Raw genomic sequence first — 20,685 nt, forward strand, 5'->3', positions numbered from 1 at the left:
CCTCTCACACATGGTGACTGCAGCTCGCTGTGTGGAATAAACTGATTTTAGTCCACTTGGATCCGTAGACAGAACTTTTTATTTTCACTGAATGAAAAACAAACATTTCTCTTGTTTTTCATTCACAGATTACGGAATGTATTTTTAGCCACTAACAAACGTGACAGACTTGGTCAGAAACAAGTTTGAGGATTACGTCAGTCATGTCGCAGATGTTTGGGAAAGTGAAGACGTGTAACTCTGCAGCAGCTCCTTACAGAAGTCCATCCGATTGCAACCTGGTGCTGCTCGGTGTGATGGGATCCGGAAAATCAGGTCCTATTTTCAATTCAATTCGGTTTTATATATATAACCTTCCACCAAATCATTACAAAAGTTATCTCATGACTCTTTCCATACGGCGCAGCTCTAGACCGTACACTGTTATAATACAATGCATGACTGCTGCGAGAGGAAGAAAATAATAATATAAAGGTGGGAAGTGCCTGTTGTCAGGTGTTTTTGACCCCCAGAAGGGCAAACAGGTTTTGACTGTTGTGGCACTAAAAGACATTCACAGTATTGTTTTATTTTGCACGGATGAAAACGATTCATCAGCATCAAAAACAACGTATGGACTTAAATGCAACATGCAGCAAGCGCACTGATCATTCATCAGGTCGCTCCTGGGTTCAAACCCTCAGTATGTCAGTAATAAGCTAAGGTCCTTTAACAACAGTTGTATTGGAGTATAGACTTCTTTATTTTTATAGCAGTTTACAGTATTTTGTCCTCTTGGTTTAACTTGTGTAATATGTATTTCTATTCAATTCAAGTTAATAACAGTCTGACACGAGAACCATTTCGTCCTCCACAGTTAATTAGTTAATTAGTTAACTTTATTAAGCTGTGGAAGTCTTTTTTCCTCTTTGTTACTCCTCAAATGAACACATCCGCATATATCTCTGCTTTTTGAGTTCCATGCTTATGTTTATGTAGTGTAGTAGGTTTTCTCAGGGCTTTCTGACCCGATGCTCCCCTGGGGCTGCACAGTCCCTCAGTCTCACAGTGTTACAGCCTGTGTTTGTCTTTGTTTTACAGCACTGACTGTCAAATTCCTCACAAAGCGCTTCATCAGTGAATATGACCCCCATCTAGGTAAGCTGTCTTTTATTTCATAGTAATAACGGTCATAAAGGCCTAAATGCACAGTACTTATAAAAACCTTTCTAGTCTTGTGACCACTTTCACACTACATATCTCATTCACCCATTTACACACATTCATACTCTGATGGCACAGCCTTCAGGAGCAATTTGGGGTTCAGTATCTTGCCCAAGGACACTTTGACATGCAGACTGGAGGAGCCAGGGATCAAACCGCCGATCATCCAGTAGCCTTTTTACAGGTCCAGTGTCAGTTTAAGGGGACCTCTTCATAGAATATTGTAGCAATGCTTAATAATGTTCATAGCTATGTTTTCATTATGCTGTATAATCAGCAAAAAATAAAAATAATTATGTTTTTATTGACACGCCATGTTTCTACAGTAGCCTAGAGCAGACAAATGATCACCGCAGTTTCTCCTCACACAAGGAGAGCTTAATTAGAGAGGAAAATAGAGCTTGTACTTGAATAGCCTATTTCAGTCTTTATCCTTGTATTTGACCACATATAAGTACTATTGAAGGTCCTGGAGTGCATGCAAAAACAAAAATTAGGCTTGTTTTTATGGTTTTGGTTTTCTGTTTTATTGAATTACTCACTTCAACCTGAAAAGTCAGATCCATTTTTGTTTCCCAACTTAAATGAATGAATGATCTGATGACACACAGACTTTTCTTTCTTCTTTTTTCCTGATTAAAACATCCAGACTCATTTATTTAGCTCATTTGACCCTGATTGGGGTTGAACCCACTGTGATGTCATAAATCCTGCAGGTACAGCTCACAGCGATGTAGCAAGAAAAAAAACACTTTTGAGTGGTGCCTTCTCTGCTCAAAGAACCTGACTACTTTTTCAATCATTGTAGACAACATTGGGATATATCTATAAAAATGTCTCATCTGTGTCCTTGGTTGTCATGTAGAGGACATCTTTTCATCTGAGGAAATTGTGGACCAGCAGCCAGTCACAGTAAGGGTGATGGACACCTGTGACAAGGTATGTGTTATGGAATTTTCTATCCTTAGGTTACACAAGGTCATGTGTGGGCCTTGAGGTCCTCAGCAGTATTAGTTGTTTGGCTTTGACTAGGTGCCAAGTCTATCTCAACACTGTGGTGGCCAGGGTTGAAGAGACCTGTTGCTGCCTTCCTAGACAAAATAGATAGCTTGCCATTGATGTTCCAATCTGCGTAAACAGACATCTGTGTCTGACAATAACACCTCCATGGGTAAAGACATTCTCTTTGACTAGTTCTGGGCGTATAGTATTTGTGGTGTTATCTTGGGGTTTAAAGTCGATCCACCAGCACAAGTTTGGCAGAATGTGAGACTGACTCAAGCACTTCTGATGTACTTTAAAAGTGTCTCTAATTCTTCATGGCCAAGCGTCAATAAATAATACAGCATAAGACATCAGAGGCTCCTGAACACTTTCTTCCTTCCTGACCTCACCATTGACCTTTGACTTGAGCAATTTCTCCACAACAGTATGAACACACTGTTGCATTGACCATCAATGTGGGATAGGAGGTTTTTAAAGTTTTACCCATATATTCTCTGCTGCTGACTACTTTTGAAGTCAAGTCTGTCTGTGTAGCCTATTTTTCTTTTATATTATTCTTTATTGTTTCTATGAAAAACAGAAAAAGGTTTTCCAAACCATGTGAAGATAGAAAAGACCCATATGCTCTCTGCTACATGCTGTACGAATACAAATATTAACCTAACAACAACAGCAACATCCTAAATGTGGTAATAACCATTCTGCAGTGTGATGACCCGAAAGATTTTATTTTATTTTTATTTTATTATGATTATAAACATCTGGTCTTTCTAAGGTAACAGTTCACCTGTGTGCAATAATGCACTTCTGAGTGCAGACTGATTGAAGAGGATACAGTTATTTATTAGCTGCAAGTCATAACAAAAGTTATCTCATGACACTTTCCATATACAGTAGAGCAGGACTAGACCATACTCTTTATAATATTATTTACAAAGACTCAACAATTCCCACTATCATCATGAGCAAGCACATGGTGATAGTGGCAAAAAAGACTAATGATCACCTGTGAGATGACAAAGCACAAAAACTCTGGGGAAGAAGTTTAGCTAGTAACATCCATTAATAAGACATGAATGTTTACAAATGGAGAGAGGGAGAGAGAGAGAAGAAGAGAATAGCTCAACGTATCATGGGAAGTTCATAGAAACCACAAGAAGCCCTCCATTCTGGAAATGGATGGTAAATGGACTGTACTTTATAGTCTTCTGACCACTCAAAGTGTTTTACACTACATATCTCATTCACACATTCATACACTGATGGCACTGGCATACAAGGTGCCAACTACTCATCAGTTTTTGGGCACGTATCATTCTTACACATTCACACACCGATGACTCAGCCTTCAGGAGCAATTTGAATTCAGTTTGAAATTATTTTTTTTTATATAGTGCTAAATCATAGCAGAAGTTATCTCATGGTAATCAAAATGGTAGAAATGTGACCTCTGATCCCGGTTCCTGTTTGTTTCACATGCTGCAGCATTCTGGATCAACTGCAGTCCCAAATATCCTGATAACAAGGAGATGCAGTAATGCAGCCCAGAAGTAATGATGTTAATTTGTTTACTACTACAGCTTTAGGATCTAATGTGTAAGTGTTTTATCCGATCAGTTTAATTAGATTTCTAGATTTGAGATCCACAAAGTGGGATGAATGCCATCTCTCCTAATATAGATTTTTTTTCTTCCATTACAGCAATGTAAAATTTGAATTAAAACGTAAAGTAGAGCACTAACTAATAGTAAAACTAATACTAACATTTTAAAAATGACATACAAATGGTGTGTAACAATTTTATTTTCATTGTCACAATTATCTTTTTTTTTTTTTTGAATGACAATGTAACCAAATCTAAACCAAACAGCCGTGAACAATTGTAAAAACCAATTCTTCCTTTCTCTCACATCTGAAATCAGACAACAAAGAATACATTGTATGGGATATGTTAAACTTGCATGAAGTTGATACAAATACAGACTTATTATGAGACTATTATAATGCAAAGTCTGTTAACATTTAAGTTTAAAACGTATCACTCTGTCTCTTCTCTTTCACCAGATCATTCACAAAGTAATATTTTGTGTCACATCTATAGCTATATAACAGCAGCAGTTATGTCCTTAAAGGTCAACCAAAAAAGCTAAATCTTCCAACCATACAGTATCTGACAATCCTAGCAGGCCATAAATAATATATTCCAAATATGAAGCTTCGGGCTGCATGGAATCTGACTTTGGACATCCCTGCATTAAACCATTCAGGAATTAAAGAACTATTAGATGTCACTTTTAATAAAAACATAAGCAAAATGACACACTCACATCATTATATTTAAACAAGACTGTATATTCAAATATCTTTCAAAACCCTGTTAATTAGTGACAAGTTAGTGACAGAGTTTGTTGATGAGAACATGATTGTGCAGTTTGTGTTTTTGGTTTATGTGAAGGAAGGTCCAGTGAACAGTGAGCGCTATCTGTCGTGGGCCAATGGCTTCCTTGTCGTCTACAGCATCGATAAAAGGGAGAGCTTTGAAGGCTGCCAACTATACCTGCAGACACTGGCCCTGCACAACAAAACCTTCAAGCCTCACACTCCTATCCTTCTGCTGGGGAACAAGCTAGATCTGGACCGATACAGGCTCGTATTTGTGTGCTATCAAAATAATAATATAACTGCTGTCGTTATGAGTCTGTCCTACAGTAGACCTTGAGTAGTTTCAATGAGGTCAGGTGATAATGGTAACATTTAATCTTATTTGCAAGATAAGAACAAATGGTTCTTATAAAAGTTTTGTACTTACAAATGCTGTGGTGTTTATGGGGTGTCCTATAATCTAGAAAAAAAGTAATGAATGTTTAACCACATCACATGATGTCACATAAAAATGGCGCAACACACTGCACTGTAATTTAATGAGACTTTTATCAGTGTAAACTCTCATAATGACAGATTGAACAATGTAGTAACACCTGATTTCTTCTCAGACAGGTGAGTCGGTGTGATGCTGAGGCCCTGGCAACTCGTTTTGGCTGTTTGTTCTTCGAGGTGTCAGCCTGTCTAGATTTCCTCTCTGTGCAGCATGTCTTCTATGAGGCAGTGAGGAGGGTGAGGCGCAGGGGTGGGGGTGGCCGTCTGGTACCTGCTGTCTACTTTAGTGAGGACAAAGCACTGCTCAGTGTCCCATCCTTCACCACCCCCTGCTACAGGGAGCTGCCAGCTCCAGCCACTGCCAAGCTTGTCACTGTCAAGACGTCCAGAGCTCAGAGCAAACGGAGTGCTGCCACATTTACCCTGCTCAAAGGCTTCAAGATATTCTGATCCCACACTGACACTGTTAAAGACTTGGTGGTACAGTAGCGCTAGACGGGGTAGACATGAAGCAGAGGGAGAAAAACATACAGATGCTCTGAATGAGAATGCAGTTATGAGGTGGAATGTTACTGAACACAGACTCTCCTGGACAACATCACCATCCTACATGTTTATGGTCTGACCACCAGTTTAAATTATTTCAGTAGTCCATGAGCCATGATGATGCCATGGAGCATGTCATGGAGAAGAAGCCAGTCAGAGACACGTTTTAGTTTAGGTCATCACACCAGAACCTCACTTAAATTTATTTTTGTGTACAGTTCAAACAAATAAAGTACAATGTGTTAATTGCTTTCCCCCTGTTTCCAGTCTTTCCATTACTCAGAAATATAATTTTCTAATCTCTCTGAAAGAAAGCATATAAAAGTGTATGTCCCAACTATTTCTCGGAGTATTAGAAGTTGTAGAATCAGATATATATTATTATATCAAGAGCTTTTATATGTTTTTAAAAGAAATTTTACATTTTATAAAGTTTTCACTTTTTAGCCAAAGCAGTGTTCACATAATTTTTCAAACTAATGGACTGATCTTTAGATCCACACAGTGAATTTGGACATACGGTATGCATGGATTAATTCATCTTTTAAAATGGGGAAGAGTTAAACTGCATGCAATGGAAGCTGTTAGGTCAATTCTTTATAAACTACTCTAGTGGAGCATGGTCACAGGTTGAGATTGTATTTGAGACAATGTATTTGTAATCTGAAGTCTTCACTCCATCTTCACTGCCTCATCAGCCTCAGGCTCAGCAGCTGACACCTCTTCCTGTTTCTCCTTCTCTGCTCCAGGATCTGAGTACAAATAGGAGGTGTTGCCATCTTTCCATGTGACCACTATGTTTCCTGCTTTGAGCTCACTCACCTCCCCGTTGGATGGGGAGGGTTTGCATCCCTGCAGCAGGCTGTTGCTGTCATCCCTGTGTGGTGAAATGACCAGCAGCTCCGCACCTTCATGCTTCTGAGCCACAGCAGCTGCTGCTCTGTACTTTGGAATCTCCTTTCTGTTCCTGAATGAAAAAGACAGGAAATCATTTCATCTGCGATATCAATATTATCAATATTAAATATTTTCAAGTGTTGACATTGTATAACTTCAGATCATACTTGTTGGCCATGGATCCCATGCCCAACAGCATAAAGCCAACAAGGAGGCAGATAAAGGCCAGTCCCAGCAGCACAAACCTCCACATACTAGCTGTGGAAAGGAATGGGAAGAACACTGTTAGATGTACAGCTCATATTATAATATTAATATAGTCCTTTAACATAAGACAACAGCGACAATTAGTATATGTGCATCAATATCCTGCTTGTGCTGACCAACTAGCACTATTGTTGACAACAATACTCAACCTGTCCTTCAGCTGAGTCTGTCATACCCACATGTATTAAAAAAGTCTGCTATCATTCCTGTGTCTGAATGACTGTTGTTCAGTGGCACTCTCTGTAGTGATGAAGTGCTTTCTCTGGCTGGTCAAGGATGACATCAGCTCCTCACTGCCCAGAACACAGCACCTACTACAGTGTGCTTACCATCCCACCCTATCAACAGAAGATGTTATAGCACACATCCTCCACACCACCCTATCCCACCTGGACAACAAAAGGGAGCTATGTGAGAAAGCTGCCTATTGACTACAGTTCAGCATTTAACATCATAGTTGATGATGTCTAACATCAGAGGCCTAACATCAGAGCATCCTGCGCTGTGTGTTTTCCTCCCTGTATACAAACAAGAGCTTATTTGAAGATCTATGATAAAGGTATCTTGAATAGTGTGCCCTCATTTTAAATAGTGTCTATGATAAAGGTATCTTGAATAGTGTGCCCTCATTTTAAATAGTGTGAGTTAACACTATGCTGTTAATCAGTGTTGATCATGTAATCACTGACATAGCGCTGACTGTACTTTTTATGTAACAGTGATTTTAGATTTACGAGCAGCAGCACTTACGATCCTCTGTGCGATAGTACCAGCGTAGATACTCTCTCTGTTCCTCTGTCATGGCTAGCTTGCCTGTCTGCTCCTCTGCAGCATCAAACTCGTCTAACTCAGATGACCTCCTGGATCCTGAAACACACAGCAGATACAAACACAGAACTCCCTTTTTATTATCATCAAATCAAATCAAATCAATTTTATTTGTATAGCCCAAAGTCACAAAGTACATTTGCCTTAGAGGGCTTTACAATCTGTACAGGGAGTGACACCCTCTGTCCTTAGACCCTCGGTTCGAGTGAGGAAAAACTTGCCCACAAAAACCCTTTTAACAGGGAAAAAATGTGGAAGAAACCTCAGGAAGAGCCACAGAGGAGGGATCCCTCTCCCAGGACGGACAGACGTGCAATGGATGTCACGTGTACAGGACAAATCAACACAAACATATTGTACAATGACTGATAAAATGACAATGAATTATAATGAATGATAAAAATGATTACAGTAATAGATATGGTAGTAATAATGACAGTAATAATATATGTAGTGGGCGTCATGCAGGATCACAGCAGCAGCCACGATCCACGAGAACCTGCTGGACGACAGAGCACAGAAACTCCGGGGAAGTTTGGTTAGTAACATGCATTAATGAGACATGTCCACAGATGGAGAGATATGGAGAGATATGGAGAGATATAGAGATATAGATATATATATATAGAGAGAGTGAGATATAGAGAAATATAGAGAGATATATATAGAGAGAGATGGATATATATATATATAGAGAGAGAGAGAGAGAGAGAGAGAGAGAGAGAGAGAGAGAGAGAGAGAGAGAGAGAGAGAGAGAGTTTTCGGTAAGGGAGATGTGTGCATCTTCAACCAATACCGTGCCTGGCTAGGCATAACCCTCGGTGGGGTCCCCCGGCAGTGTAATCCTATGGCAGCATAACTAAGGGATGACCTGAGCCAGCCCTAACTATAGGCTTTATCAAAAAGGAAAGTCTTAAGTCTATTCTTAAAGGTGTTGACCGTGTCTGCCTCCCGAACCCAGAAAGGTAGTTTGTTCCACAGAAGAGGAGCCTGATAGCTGAAAGCTCTGGCTCCCAATCTACTTTTGGAAACTATAGGAACCACAAGGAACCCAGCGTCCTGAGAGCGCAGTGTTCTAGAGGGGTAATAAGGTATTATGAGCTCTTTTAGATAAGATGGTGCCTGACCATGAAGAGCTTTGTAAGTAAGGAGAAGAATTTTAAATTCTATTCTAGATTTAATAGGTAGCCAATGCAAGGAAGCCAAAATGGGAGAGATGTGATCTCTGATCTTGGTTCCTGTCAGAACACGTGCAGCAGCATTCTGAATTAACTGCAAAGTCCTAAGAGACTTATTAGAGCAGCCTGATAACAAAGAGTTACAATAGTCCAGCCTTGAAGTAACAAATGCGTGGACTAGTTTTTCTGCATCCGCCTGAGAGACAATGCGTCTGATTTTAGCGATGTTACGTAAGTGGAAGAATGCAGTCCTCGAAATTTGTTTTATGTGGACGTTAAAGGACAAATCCTGATCAAAAACAACTCCAAGATTCTTTACAGTGGAGCTGGAGGCCAGGGTGATCCCATCTAAAGTAACTAAGTCTCTAGAAAGAGAGTTTCTGAGGTGTTTGGGTCCAATTACAAGAACTTCAGTTTTGTCTGAATTTAACATCAAAAAATTGTAGGTCATCCAACTTTTTATATCCTTAAGGCATGCTTGGAGTTTAGTTAACTGATTGGTTGCATCAGGCTTGATCGATAAATATAATTGGGTGTCGTCAGCATAACAATGAAAATTGATAGAGTGATTCCTAATAATGTTCCCTAAAGGAAGCATATATAAACTGAATAGAAGTGGTCCAAGTACAGAACCTTGTGGGACTCCATGACAAACTTTGGTCTGCATGGAGGATTCATCATTGACGTGAACAAACTGAGATCGATCTAAAAAGTACGATTTAAACCAGCTTAGGGCGGTTCCTTTGATGCCAATTCGATGTTCCAGTCTCTGTAAAAGAATTTGATGGTCAATGGTGTCAAATGCAGCACTAAGATCTAACAGGACAAGTACAGAGATGAGTCCTTTGTCTGATGCCATTAGGAGGTCATTTGTAACTTTGACTAATGCGGTCTCTGTGCTATGATGCACTCTAAATCCTGACTGAAAATCCTCAAATAGACTATTGTTATGGAGAAAGTCACACAGCTGATTAGCTACAGCTTTCTCAAGTATCTTAGACAGAAAGGGAAGGTTTGATATCGGTCTGTAGTTGGCTAAGACCTCTGGGTCTAGAGTGGGCTTTTTAAGAAGAGGTTTAATTACAGCTACCTTAAAGGACTGTGGTACATATCCTGATAATAAAGACAGATTAATCATATCCAATAACGAATTACTAACTACAGGTAAAACATCCTTGAGCAACCTGGTTGGGATGGAGTCTAAGAGACAGGATGACGGCTTAGCTGCAGAAATGATTAAAGTTATTTGATGAAGGTCGATGGGGGAAAAACAGTCTAAATACATATCAGGTTTTACAGCTGTTTCAAAACTTGCTGTATCAGAATGCAGATCAATGCCTGTTGAGGGCAAGAGGTGATGGATTTTGTCTCTAATAGTTATAATCTTATCATTAAAGAAGCTCATGAAGTCATTGCTACTTAGACCTAAAGGAATAGATGGTTCAGTAGAGCTGTGATTCTCTGTTAGCCTGGCTACAGTGCTGAAGAGAAACCTGGGGTTGTTCTTATTCTCCTCAATTAAAGAAGAGTAATAGGCTGCTCTGGCATTACGGAGAGCCTTCCTGTATGTTTTGAGATTATCTTGCCAGACTAGATGAGATTCTTCCAGTTTAGTGGCACGCCATTTGCGTTCAGATTTACGTGCCTCTTGCTTTAATTTACGAGTCTGCTGGCTATACCATGGTGCTAGCCTTCTTTGTTTAATTATCTTCTTTTTCAGAGGTGCAATAGAGTCTAGAGTTGTCCGTAATGAGCCTGTAATACTATCAACAAGATGGTCTATTTGTGGGTGGCTAAAGGAAGTAGACAAGTCCTCTGTTACAGTTAGACATGGCATTTGATTCAATGCTGAAGGAATCACTTCCTTAAATTTGGCTACAGCACTATCAGATAAACATCTGCTGTAGAAGCTTCTACACAAAGGCTTATAGTCCGGTAGTATGAACTCAAAGGTTATTAAAAAATGGTCAGACAGAAGAGGATTCTGTGGGAAGACTATTAGATGATCAATTTCAATGCCATATGAAAGAACAAGATCAAGAGTGTGGTTCAGACAGAGTCGGTTTATTTACACTTTGACAAAAGCCAATTGAGTCTAATAGAGAGATAAACGCAGTACTAAGACTATCATTGTGGTTGTCCACATGAATGTTAAAATCACCTACAATAATTACTTTATCTGTTTTAAGGATCAAGCCTGATGCAAATTCTGCAAATTCAGATAAAAATTCAGAATAAGGACCTGGAGCTCGATATACTGTAACAAATAAAATTGGCTGCGAAGTTTTCCAGGTTGGGTGAGTGAGGCTAAGAACAAGGCTTTCAAATGAATTATAGTTTAGTTTAGGTTTAGGATTTATTAATAGACTTGAGTCGAATATAGCTCCAACTCCACCACCTCGACCAGTACTTCGAGGAACATGAGTATTATAATGACTTGGAGGAGTGGATTCATTTAAGCTAACATATTCATCTTCCTGCAGCCATCATCACACTCATGCTGCCTTTTGTTCAATGTGCTCTGTATGGAAAGTGTCATAAAATAAACTTCTATTATGTTTTGGTGCGATATGAATCAAATTGAATTGAACTGAACCAAGTCAGTTCACTGATCATTTGTAAAATGTCACACATGTAAACGCAACAGTTTCTTATCTTAGAAACCGTATTATTTCAATATTCTTACACTTGACAGCTCTCATTGCTTTAGCTGTTGTCATAGAAAAGCCTCTAAAAACGTACCTGTTCAACACCAAACAGCAGACAGATACAGAGATTAGTTGGTGAGCACAATGGAGCATTTAGCAACTAAAGAACCAGTTATTTCCCTTTGTGCAGGTAGAGACTAAATGGTTAGTGTGAGTGTCTAACTATGGAAACCTTGTGACCTGCATGACTTCATTAACATTACACAAGCCCTACCTGGCTGCCTGGCTGGCACCTGTGACATCTACATTACATTAGGAGTAGATAGGACCCTCCTCTTTTCTGATTGCTAGTTGCCATTGTCTTAGTTATTGTGTCTCAGTGGACACTGGATTATGGATGCCATCCTTGGATTGGAGCAAGTCCCACTGAACTCGCTCTGTAACAGAGCTGAGATGGGATAAAGCGCTGCATGAGGGGGTCAAACTGGGACACTTGCTTCCCTGTCTTGTTTGCTTGGGAGCCAGGAGCCTGGTGGCCTAGCCAGTGGCGAAGTAGTTAATTAAAGCAATGCAGTGGATACATTCTTCACTGGTATTGCTACTTTACAGAGAGACATGTTGTAGAATAGTATTGTTACTGTTTGTGAACTAGCATGTAACTGTGGCATAGTGGCAGAGTTGTGCACTCAACTGTATGCACAGTTTAGGGGGCAGCTGTGGCTCAGGAGGTAGAAACAGTCATCTGGTAATGAGAAGATCAGTGGTTTGATCCCGAATCCTCTAGTCTGCCTGTTGAAGTGTCTCTGGGCAAGATGCAAGACAAAATCCCAAAGACTGTGCCATCATGTATGAATGTGATTGGCTTCTGATGAGCAGTTGGCATCATGGTAGCCAGTGCCATCAGTGTGACTGTGTGAATAATTGGGTGAATGTGATGTGTAGTGTATTTACCATTTAGCTTATTGCCCACAGTTGTCGATAGGCTTCTATGAGAAGTGAGAAGACACTAAGTCTATCAGCCTATTATATTCGAGGGGGTTCCATCACTTTTCTAACACAGTCATCATCAGTGCCAACCAATTAGAACTAGAATAATGTTATTTGTGCTTCTGGTGATATCACACAGGAGGTGGTCCAAGTGAGAAATTAAATGAGTGCTAAAAGACAGTGGATATTGGGCTTGCATTCATCAGACACAAACACAATGTTTACCTGTGTGGAAACATTTTAAACAAATACATGCAGGAAGAAGGAAACCCAGTAACCTTCACTGACTTACTGAGTTTTTCCTGGCAGATGTCCCCCTCATTCAAAGATCTCCACTTTGATTGCTTGTTGTCATGTGTGAGAATCAGACGCCCACTATCTACTGACAGCAGCATTGATGTGTTCCTGCTGATCAGTCTGTTCCTATCACAGTCCCACATTAACCATGTAGCATCCATGATTGGTTCCAGGCAGTCCTCTGTCTGGAGAGGCGCTCTCTGCACGGCTGACAAACATCTGTATGATGCAGTACACATCAACATGGCCTCATTGATCCAGAGCCACTGCTGAGATTCCCTGTCCAGGTTGCATGTCTTCAGCAAGACTTCACCTGTAGCAGCTGAGTCTTCCAGACACAGGCTGTGCTGGGTGTTGTGGATCATGAATGCCCTTGCACCTGTTGGGAGAGTTTTGGACAGGTTTAGATTAACTGATATATATGATAATATATAATTTACAGTTGTAAATATGTCTCAATAAAGAATGAACGTACCTAACAGGAGAGTAGACAATAAAATCCATGTGTCAAACATATCTATAGTGGATGAAGCATTGTCATTAGAAATCACAGGTATTTTAAACTTTTCATTAAAACAAGCTATTTGTACATTTCATTTGTACTGGGTTGGGGGTTAGGGTTAGGGTGCTAACAGTATAATACCAAGTTATGTTCTCTGTAACATATAATGTACAGAAGGTGTGTTCAGAAACAAACGAGAGAGAGAGAGAGAGAGAGAGAGAGAGAGAGAGAGAGAGAGGTTTGACCTTTTAAAACTATTAAAACGGCAAAAAAATTTTGACTGTGTGCTGGTAAAAAAAATGTTTGCTGTCAATAAATGGTGATCCAGGGGTGTCGATTAGCTCAGTTGGAAAAGGCCACAAAAATATCTTTAAAAAATATAAAATAAATGGTGATTTGAAACCCTACAGATGTAACTACCCTCAGTGGCTTTCACCCATATGTACCTGACTGCTAAATGATGTTTCCTCCAAACATCTGTGAGGTCATTTCCTGAAACCACACTGACAGACAGGAGGCTGATTATGGATGAAGTTTTCCTGCATCTCTTTTAACTGAAGGATGTGTAGTACAGTTCCAATCTTCTTCTACCACCAAACTACTGCTGAACTGTTGAAGTTTATCATTCAGTTTTTGAACGAGTTCTATTCAAGCAGCATCAGAGTTATGAGCATAGACATTTATAAATATAGAACCTGCCTCGCTCTACCTCACCTGCTGAGACATCTGCTGTGAAAATAAAACTGCTACACCTGCACTGAAGTTAGTAGCATAAGACAGACCTGTCCTCTACAGCTGGCCCCCAAAAACAAGAAAATACAAAAACAAAACAAATGGTTGATAATAAGTTATAACATAAAGAAATATTATAAGTAGAGAATGTTAAGATAATTATAAGATAATGATAAACAAAGGAATTAAGCAAAATTATTTTCAGATATCCTGTAAGACAGAGTTTCCTGGCCTTGAAACTTTTTTAGGCATTTATAAAGTAGAGAAAATGTATTTTTAGTTCATCCCACAATGGAATTAAATGAAACAACATTAACATAACTAGAACATTTCTAAAGAAATTTTGAGTGTGCCTGACTCTGGCCCCGTCGCCCCCATACATTATTACTGACACTGCTCAGTAAATTCAGTATTAATACAACAAGTTGTGTCATCATTGCCTTTTTAATGGGCTCTTATTTTGAAGGGACTCTTATTTTGAAAGACTTGTCCTGTGTGTGTGTGTGTGTGTGTGTGTGTGTGTGTGTCTGTCCTGTCTGTCTGTCTGTGTGTGGTGTCTGTCTGTCTCTCTATCTATGTGTCTGTGTTTGTGTCTGCGAGAAAGAAGGATAAAATGGCCGACATTAAAAATGTAGTCTTGATAGTCTGATATCATACAGACACTTTAACAAAGTTAGTCAAAGGCAGCCTTGAGGTTGCCAAGCAACCAGGGTGAGCTGCAGGTCAGGTCATTCAAAAAGTACACCTCAAATAGTCATTTTTAACATGTTTATTTAGACACAGGAACAGCTAGAGCTTACGTGCTAGCAATTAACATTAGCATGTTAGCATTAGCATGTTAGCTCTGATGTGCTGACGCGCTAGCAATTAACATTAGCATGTTAGCATTAATATGTTAACATTAGCATGTTAGCAATTAACATTAGCATGTTAGCAATTAATATTAGAATGTTAGCATTAGCATGTTATCATTAGCATGTTACCATTAGCATTTATTTAATTCTTAGTGGCTAAAGCTAATTAGCATTAGCCTGTTATCATTAGCATTTTAGCAATTAGCATGTAATAAATTCCTAGTGGCTAATGTTAATTAGCACTAATTTTAGCATCGGTCGCTAATGTGTTTATGTGTGTGTGTGAGGTTGCCAAGCAACCAGGGTGAGCTGCAGGTCAGAGTAATTAGTCACAGGTGCTGCATGCACTGTGTCTGCCCCACTGAGATGCACAGTAAATGTTGAATGATCCCCCTCGGAGGTGGCCAAAAACAACCTATAAGGTGTGCCTCAAACCAAAATCCAAAATGACCGCAAGAGTCCTTATCTCGTGGACCATATCCTTGTCCAGTTTCAGGCGAAAATTGTATAAACTTTAGCCTCGGGAGTTAGAGAAAGCACAAGTGCTTCCTGCTCCTTCTGGAAAAATCTCTTCTCAAAATAACATGGGAGTCTATGAGGCTGTGGGAGGGAGTAGTCAGTCCATTTTTGTGTACAGAGCGCTTATTGAGTGTGCCTGAAAGCGCACACTATATGTTATCCACCGCGCTTATTCTTATTGAGTGTGCGTGCAAGGCGCACACTATATGTTATCCACCGCGCTTATTATTGAGTGTGCGTGCAAGGCGCACACTATATGTTATCCACCGTGCTTATTGGGTGCCTAAAGGGCGCCCACACCAATATCCAAATCTTTATTATTTTTCTTCGTCCGTACGTTTTTCGGCATCTAACTAGTCCTACAAATTTTGTCCCACACAGACACACAGACAGACACACACACAGACAGACGCACACACACACACAGACACTGAACAGACGCTCAGTAAACAGATCGACATTATCGTGTTCAAACAATAAAAATCTGCGGATCTACGATCAATACAGGCTGAGCTGCACACCTGGACAGGTGAGTCTCAGGACAGTCTCAGGACAGTCTTTACAATCCTTCTACACTTTAAACTACTTCTCCTTTACTACAGACCTCAGTTAAACTACACAGTTCACCAAGATCTTGTACTATTACTATTACTCTCTACAATTCTACCTTTTCATCTGAATTTCTACAGTGTTACACAACATTGTATCACTTCATACTATTCTACTCTTTTCAGCCAATTTCAACATTTTTAAGATATATCCCTTATGGCCTTTTAAGCTTTATACTATAGAGACAGCTGAAGAGCAACAGGAATGTGAGGGGGAGAGAGAGTGAAAGAGACAGGGAAAAGACACGCAGAAAAAGGGCAGCAGGTGGGCCACTGGGGCTGGCAGCAGCAGAGGGCACCCACAACGCACTTTCCACAGGAAATGCAGTTTTCTAGTTGAGTGTGCGTGCAAGGCGCACACTATATGTTATCCACTGCGCTTATTATTGAGTGTGCCTGAAAGCGCACACTATATGTTATCCACCGCGCTTATTCTTATTGAGTGTGCCTGAAAGAGCACACTCTTTAAAACCTCTCGGGCTTATTGAGTGTGCGTGCAAGGCGCACACTATATGTTATCCACCGCGCTTATTATTAAACTTATTCTTCCGCCCTTTTTTGTCACGCTACTCCTCCCAGAGTTTTTGTCGCACATACACAAAACAGGTATCAAAACGACCGGCTCGACCGGAATCGATTGCTATGACTTTTCTAAGAGTTTCGTATGTTTTTTGCGAATTTATTGCAAAAAATTTCCCATAAGGAATGAATGGGGAGGCCTGAAAAAAAATACATTTCAACAGACATTTTCAACAATGAACTGCTCTGGCATACTTTCACCGAGAGACTTCGTTTAAACTTTAAAACGTAGGTATGCTTCCCTTATCTTCAGGGATTCACGACACTCATCAACAGCTTTTACCGTTTTTAAACTATCAAGGCTCAAAGTTGAGCAGGTTTTTAGTCAAATTTCTGGGTTTATAATGGGTGTGTATGTGGCGGAATGTTTGTGCTAGAGTGGATGACATCATCAGCTAGAGTGAGGAGCAGGGAGAAAAATCAGTGAAAAAATAAAACGTATTTGACGACCGTGGCCTCAAATGCCCAGCTACAGACATGATTATCCCCTCAAATGTAGGAAAATTCGAGGTGATCGCAGTGATAACACTATTGAAGCTGTCTCTTTTATAGTTTTGGCTCCATACAGGCTAATTGATTGAGTACCCCCCTCCACAGCCTCATTCACTCCCATGGTTTTTGGAGCATAGAATTTTCTGGAACGAGCAGGGAGCACGTGTGCTTTCTCTGACTCCTACGGCCAAAGTTTATACAATTTTCGCCTGAAACTTGGCACAGACATTATACACAAGACGAGCATTCTTCTGGTCATTTCAGATTTTGGTTTGATGCATACCTTATAGGTTTTTTTTGGCCACCTTCGAGGGGGATCATTCAGACATATACTATGCATCTCAGTGGGACAGACAGAGCATGCAGCACCTGGGACTAATTACTCTGACCTGCAGCTCACCCTGGTTGCTTGGTAACATCAAGCATGCCTTTGACTAACTTTTTTGAAGTCTGTGTATGATATCAGACTATCAAGACTACATTTTTAATGTCAGCCATTTTATCCGTGTCTCTCACAAACACAAACACATAGATAGAGAGACAGACACACCACACACAGGCAGACAGACAGGCAGACGCACACACACACACCCAGAGTTTTTGTCGCACATACACAAAATGGGTATCAAAACGACCGGCTCGGCCGGGACATGTGTGCTATGACTTTTCTAAGAGTTTTGGCAAACGGTTTTGCTAAAAATCCACAATTACGAAGCCAAAAAATGAATGGGTGTGTATTGCGAGAACTTTCCAGAGCTAGAGTGAGTGATGTCATCGCTAGAGTGGAGAGGGGAGAGAACGATTAGTGAAAAAATAAAATGGATTTGACTACCGTGGCCTCAAATGCCCAGCTACAGACACGATTTATACATAGAAACGTAGCAAAATTTGTTGTATCACTCACATTCGCCTGCCAAAGCTGTCAGACATATAGTTTTGGCTCCGTACGCGCTCATTGATCGACTACTCCCCCCAACAGCCTCATAGACTCCCATGTTAAAAAAGCAGGGAAATTTTCTGAAGGAAGGCAGAAGTAACGTTTCTCTCTCTTGCTCCTGAGGGCACGTTTCTTCATTTATCGACACAAAACAACTATGTAAAACGATCAGGAAGGGCACGCGATGCCCCCAGTTATGTCAGTTCAATGATTGGAGTTACGGTTTGGTCAGAAGTCCTTCCTGTTTGAGAAGAGTTCTCAGCATTTTCTCTCAGTGTCTAACTTTTAACAGGTGCAAACTGCTCCCCTGATTACAGTTGGTCCTGGTTGCTTAGCAACCTCAGCCTGCATGAAGGAGGAGAGGGGGGAGGGGCCAGCAGAAGCTGAGCGGCGACCATTTTAGTAGTTCTTGCACTTAATTTGAACCTGTCTGTGTAAAATGGCAGACAGAGACAGCAGAGCGTTAGCACAAGCTGTAAAGACATGCTATTTGCAAACATTAGCGACCAATGCTAAAATTAGTGGTAATTAACATTAGCCACTAGGAATTAAATACATGTTGATTATTAACATGCCAATTCTAAAATGCTAATGCTAACTGCTAGCGCATCACCGTTAACATGCTAATGTTAACATGCTAATGTTAACTGCTAGCGCATCAATGTTAACATGCTAATGCTAACATGCTAATGCTAACATGTTAATGCTAACTGCTAGCGCATCACTGTTAACACGCTAATGATAACATGCTAATGTTAACTGCTAGCGCATCAATGTTAACATGCTAATGCTAACATGCTAATGTTAACATGCTAATGTTAACTGCTAGCGCATCAGTGTTAACATGCTAATGATAACATGCTAATGCTAACATAATAATGCTAACATACTAATGCTAACATGCTAATGCTAACATGTTAATGCTAACTGCTAGCGCATCAACGTTAACATGCTAATGTTAACATGTTAATGCTAACATGCTAATGTTAATTGCTAGCATGTAAGCGCTAGCTGCTCCTGTGTCTAAATAAACATGTTAAAAATGATTGTTTGAGGTGTGCTTTTTGGATACAGACCCCCAGCAACAGCCCACTTGTCACTCTCAAAATTTCTTTTCTAGTACTGAATTTGCTGAGCAGTGTCAGTAATAATGTATGTGGACGACTGGGCCAGAGTCACGCACACTGAAAAATTTCTTTAGAATTTTTCTAGTTCGTCTTCCGTTTCTTCCGTGTTTTTTTCGGTTCGCTTCTCCTCCCAGAGTTTTTGTCGCACATACACAAAACGGGTATCAAAACGACCGGCTCGGCCGGGAAGCGATGGCTATGACTTTTCTAAGAGTTTCGGCAAACGGTTTTGCCAAAAATCACCAAGAAACCACGCCAAAATATGAATGGGTGTGTATTGCGAGAACTTTCCAGAGCTAGAGTGAGTGATGTCATCGCTAGAATGGAGGGGGAGAGAAAAAGTCGTCAAAAAATAAATTTGTAAACTGCAACTGTGGCCGCAAATGCACAGCTACAGACGTGATTATCACCTCAAACGTAGGAAAATTTGAGGCGGTCGGTTAGTACTCACTTACTTACTACTATTCCTTACTATACAGGTTTTAAAGAAAATAAGTGACAAGCATAAAATTAGTGTTGTTTTTTTTCTACATTTCCAATGGTCCATCTTCGAACATCACTGTCATCAATTAATGTAGCTGATTTGTCTAGTACCTAGCTGACCTACTTCACAAATTCACCTAACATGATGTCTCATCTCAGAAGAATTATGCTGTAAACTGCAGAAAGTCTGCACACTCAGGTAATCAGTACAAAGCTAACAAGCTGTGAGTGACATAGCTTCAGCTGAAACCACATTAAACAGATGTAAATCAAGGTGTAAACAATCACATACTGATTAAAGTCCATTGTTTGAATGATCACGTTGCTGTGCTGATTTCTTATGTCTACCATAAAATTAGAAGTACATGTAGAGTTAGTTATTTGTACTTATACTCACTTAGATGATATTCTGTCTGTGGCTGAGATAAGAAGGAAAGTCTCACTGTTCAGCAGGCAGAGAGATGAAAAAACCAAATGCTTTCTAAAGTTCATGGGGAGGAGTCTGCAGATCATTCCAGTACTTTGCTCACAGTCTCAGAGTGTCTTTATTGAGGAAAGCATTGTGTGTTGTTGTAAAGCAGTTTGGTGGTCTTGTTGTAAACTGAGCAGACTTTTCATGTATTTGTAACATCTACATTTATATTTAATAGACACCCGCATTCACAAAAGAACTGTAGAGCCTTTAAACTAAGTTTAGACAGTTAAAATATTTACCTGATTACTCTTTACCAGGTAAAAACAAACACACACCCGCAGACACACACACACACACACACTCACACACAGTGAGAGCACTGTTATATTTGGTTGTTAAAGGGTTTTATTTTCATAGTGAAGGTGTGGAGAGGTAAATGACCACTGTGTCACTGATGTGGAAAGGTAAATGACCTCTGTGTCACTTAACGAATGGGGAGGACTTTGTTATCTATTGTTTGCAGTCTCTTCACTTTACAATTTTTTACTTTTTACCCATGGAATATTTCACATACTTGTCACTGTCACAGGAAAAATGTTTTTTTTATCTTATATGAACACCATTTATTGATCTCTTGACTTCTTGTTGTCTGTATTACTATTATTGAGTGTGCCTGAAAGAGCACACTCTTTAAAACCTCTTGG

At 40.0% G+C, this 20,685-nt stretch overlaps 2 protein-coding genes across 2 annotated transcripts; one reads left to right on the forward strand and one right to left on the reverse strand.

Moving 5' to 3' along the window:
- On the forward strand, positions 1–6,160 carry rasl12 (RAS-like, family 12). The gene is made up of 5 exons (XM_010755553.2): positions 1–315; positions 1,081–1,137; positions 2,069–2,142; positions 4,664–4,854; positions 5,202–6,160. Exons 1-5 carry the CDS (start codon positions 204–206, stop codon positions 5,533–5,535), a joined length of 768 nt encoding a protein of 255 aa, XP_010753855.1. The 5' UTR covers positions 1–203; the 3' UTR covers positions 5,536–6,160.
- Positions 5,802–20,037, reverse strand: si:cabz01068815.1 (Organic solute transporter subunit beta). Its single transcript, XM_010755554.3, has 6 exons — positions 19,964–20,037; positions 13,209–13,250; positions 12,729–13,112; positions 7,546–7,662; positions 6,696–6,786; positions 5,802–6,598 (listed from the first exon to the last, which is right to left on the reverse strand). Exons 2-6 carry the CDS (start codon positions 13,246–13,248, stop codon positions 6,304–6,306), a joined length of 927 nt encoding a protein of 308 aa, XP_010753856.1. The 5' UTR covers positions 13,249–13,250; positions 19,964–20,037; the 3' UTR covers positions 5,802–6,303.
- Between the last annotated feature and the right edge of the window lie 648 nt (positions 20,038–20,685).

Source organism: Larimichthys crocea, unplaced genomic scaffold (genome assembly GCF_000972845.2).
Source record: "Larimichthys crocea isolate SSNF unplaced genomic scaffold, L_crocea_2.0 scaffold13, whole genome shotgun sequence".
Classification (NCBI taxonomy): domain Eukaryota; kingdom Metazoa; phylum Chordata; class Actinopteri; family Sciaenidae; genus Larimichthys; species Larimichthys crocea.